Consider the following 4,375-nt stretch of genomic DNA (forward strand, 5'->3'; position numbering starts at 1 on the left):
TCCAACAATCTCACCAAAATTAGTATATATGTATCAAAATACATACTACAAATTTATCCAAAAATTCATTTAAATACTATTGTACTATATCTTTATTTCCCAAAAGAGGAGAAAACTTTATTATTATTTTTTTTTTTTAAATAATGATTATACTTTGCATATAATATATTAGGTATGTATATATCAATTACTATAAACAACTATTTTTAATATGCTTTTAAACAAATTTTTATATATTTAAGTTAGTTTTAATAATATGTATATATATATATATTATTTATAGAAATTATTATTTTTTAATATTTTACATTGTCATATAATAATAATTTTGATTTAAAAAATTTATTTTTATCAATTACAAAAGAAATAGTTTTGCTATATATATATATTTTTTTTTCTTGATCTTATTTTAAGTTTATTCTTCAACACTATTCATATTCTTTTTTTTTTTTTTAGATATTTTATTATACTTGGCATATATAATATATTTTTAAATAAAACTTTAAATAAATTAATTGAAGAATTGATATCTATTTATTTTTTGTTAAACTAAGAAAATTGATAAAATCATTTTATTATTGAAAAAATAGTTTTTTTTTTTCCTTTATTATCAGTTATGGATATACTTATGACTTCCAGTAACGAACATTCATGTTCAAGTAGTACTGCAAAACATAAATTTATGGAAACAACTAGGAAACATTCTAATTACCAAGATGATGAAACAGCTTCATCTTCCTCCTCCAATTCAGAAGGAGGTTTTACAGAGGATAACGAACACCAAAACACAATTGATAAATTATCATTTCAAGTAAGTGTTACATACATTATTTTTTTTTTATTAACTTACTCCTTCAAACCTATCATTCTAAACAATTTTTAATTTTTTTTTTTAATTTAACCATCTTTGACTATTAAATTTAAAATAATCATAAAAAAAAATTGAATATAATTAACAATTTTACATAAATTAAAATAGATCTTCTTTCCCACCAAAACACTTGCACTTTTTTCCAATAAACCTCCATTTATTATTATTATACTTTTAAAAATATTATAATTATTTCTTTATATATGCACAAAAAATTAAAATATATCACCAACATTTTGTCAGACAAAAAGTATATCAGTTCTTCTTTTTTTTTTTTTAATCTTTCTTTCTCGCTCTCACCCCCTTTTTTTCTAATATATATTATAAGTTAACTTTTAAAAAAAATTTTTTTTTTTAAATTTACTAGTAAATGTTATCATATATATATATATAATTTATATATATATATATTAATTATAAAGAATATGTGTTTAAATATATGTATTTTTTTTTTACAATTATATTAGCAATAAAATGTATAGATGATCATAGTCCTATATAATAATAATAAATAGATAAATAGTATATACATTATAATTTAAACAAACTATATTAAGGCAAAATAATTTAAAAAAAAAAGAATACATTATAATGTCTTTTTTAGGTATAAGCTTATAAAATATGTAATCTTTTTACTTCTATTTTTTTTTTTTTTAGTTATAATAAAATGGGGATAGATTTTTTACCAATATAATATTACACGATTATTAAGATATTTTAAAATACAAAAAGAAATATCTTACTTTAACCTCTTTAAAGAGAGGGTTTTTTTTTACGGGGTTATTTGTCAGAGAAAGAAACTTTTTTTTTTTTTTTTACCATTATATCTTTTTATTTAAAATATAATTTTAATTATATATTAAGATAAATTTATTATCTATTATAGAGATAGATACCTCCTTTTTTTATTTTATATTTTTGATTATCTCTTTTAGTTTTAGGGAATGAGAAGAATTTAATATATCTAAAATAAAATTAAAAAAAAAGATATTTTGATCTTTCTGGATAGAGACCCTTCTTAATATATATATAAAGATAAAAGAGAGTATTATAATTATATTTTATATAATATTTATATAATAGTAACATTTACATCTAGTAACAAGAAGACATACGATGAAAGATTGATAAAAAAAAAAAATAATATTTTATAGTCATTTTTATATAAAAATTTTACCTAGACACTTACATATATATTTAATTACTATATACAAGTTTAATTAATATTATTTTTTATTACTTAATTCTTTAAATAATAGTTTTAACTATTAAAAATTTTTCTTTATCTTTTTTTTTAAAAATATAACGCGACTAAGTTTTGTAACATATAAATATTATTTAGTTGATCAAAAAATATAAAAATAGTTTTTTTTTTCTTTTATTAGATAAGGATCATGTTATCTTTTTTAGTTTTTGTACTTGTGCTGTCTATACATTTAATTTCTAATAAATTTTTAAAAAGCTTTTTTATTACTTATTAAGAACATATACATTTATATATAGATACATATATATATAATTATAAATAATAGTAATTTTAAAAATTAAAAGATTTTTTTTTTTTGATCATATCTTTTTTTTAATGATCAAAAAGTATTATTATTTCATTCTCTTTTATGGTTATTTAAAACTATTTATATATATCAATGGTCAATTCTTTTGTTATAAGTATATTTATATTAAAATGAACTCTCCTATTTTTCAATATATCACTTTTTTATACTTTTTTCTTTTTATTGGTTTTTATTATAAAGATTTTATTTTAAATAGTTTGTTAAATTATTTCATCATTTTTGTTATAATTTTTTTTTTTTCTAACTGTTTTATCAATACATATACTTAAACATATTTTTTTTATAAATTATATTATATAATTTCAATGATAATTAATTTAAAGAAAAAAAAAATAATAATAAGTTTTTTCATAGTATTATACATGATTAAGTTGTTAAATTAGATAAAAAAAAATTTTTTTTAACCTTCCCCCCTATTCTTATTTTATTAGTGATTTTTCTTTTATACAATATATAAATATTTCTTTGCATTTCTCTTTTTATTACATATAATTTATAGATGTATTTTAATTTTTGTTATTTAAGTGTACTTATTTTTTGATTAATTTTTCATTTCTATCTTTTTAAATTTTTCTTATCATTTTTATTAATTTTACTATTACATATATATATTTTTTTTTTGTATTTATTAATATTATAAGTAGAAGTGATAAAAAAAAATTAAATAAATTTTTTTTATTTATTTATAGAAAAATAAAGACATAATGGTGTCTTTGGCAAATGAATTGGGAGGTAATGTAAATGGGCATTTTGATTTATCAACAACAAATCCTGAATTTTTGGCTTTATTAACAAAGTCATTTGTTGAGAATAAGGATATTTCTTCAAGTACAGGACAACAACAACAACAAACACCATTGACAACTATACTTACTGCCAATAATGGGAAGACGGGAGTTATAAATAATAATAATATTAAAGATATAGATTGCCTTATGAAACCATCATCTAATAGTAGTAATAGCCATCAATTGGTATTAGGTATAATTGGTGATGATACAAGTTCTAATGGTAGTATAGAAGGAACAGAAAATTTAGAATCAAATGATGGTGGTAATCGTTCCTCACCCTCTGATGATTATCATCAAATAAATAATCATGAAAGTAGAGGAAGTAGTCAACAACCAGATGGTTCTATACTTCAAGGAAATGGTTTAAAACAAATTGTTAATGGTACATCACCATGGATGAGATCTGCTGGAAGAAAAAAAACTCATCCTGTTTGGCAATTCTTTAAAGATCTTAAAGATTGTGGTATGTTTTATTTATATTACTATAATGTTGGTAAAATTTCATCCATCAAATAGTAGTTTTATAATTTAATTAAATGTTAAGATTATCTATTGCTAAGTAGATTATATTAAATGTTAATATTATTGTACTTTAAGTAATCTTAAGACAAAGAATAAAAAATTATTTATTTAATATTTAAAAAAAAAATATTTTCTTTTAGGTCTCGATGAAAATGGCGTCATCTGCTTAAATTGTGATTGGAAGGGAGATGATAAAAGTCCCAATAACCTTAAGACTCACCTTAAACGATGTCATGAACATGATGGTATTTATGAAAAATTTACTCAAGCTCTTGCTAAGGTATGTTTATATTATTATATAAAAAATTAAAAATTAAAACATTATTATTATTATTATTATTATTATCTTGGGATCAATATACTTATTCATATAATAATTATTAAATTTCTATATAGTATAATTAACCTTCCCTTTAATTTTTATTTATAATCAACCTCCTTTAATAACAAATATTTTATTAAATATTATATGGAGAAAAAAATTTGCACTAAAATAATAAAAAATAAAAAAAAACGTTTTGTAAATATTATAAAAGTAAGAATTTTATAAAAGTAGGTAAATTCTCATATATATATAAAATAAATATATTGTAATAAAAATAAAAAAAAAAACTTGT

At 18.4% G+C, this 4,375-nt stretch overlaps 1 protein-coding gene across 1 annotated transcript; it reads left to right on the plus strand.

Annotated features, from left to right (window-relative positions):
* Positions 1 to 616: 616 nt before the first annotated feature.
* Positions 617 to 4,163, plus strand: SRAE_2000044000 (Zinc finger, BED-type predicted domain-containing protein; the record flags this gene model as incomplete). Its single annotated transcript, XM_024651270.1, has 4 exons — positions 617 to 811; positions 3,135 to 3,699; positions 3,899 to 4,038; positions 4,155 to 4,163. The coding sequence occupies 4 exons, from the start codon at positions 617 to 619 to the stop codon at positions 4,161 to 4,163; spliced, it is 909 nt and encodes a 302-aa protein (XP_024504964.1).
* Positions 4,164 to 4,375: the final 212 nt, after the last annotated feature.

The sequence above is a fragment of the Strongyloides ratti genome (genome assembly GCF_001040885.1).
Source record: "Strongyloides ratti genome assembly S_ratti_ED321, chromosome : 2".
NCBI classification, from domain to species: domain Eukaryota; kingdom Metazoa; phylum Nematoda; class Chromadorea; order Rhabditida; family Strongyloididae; genus Strongyloides; species Strongyloides ratti.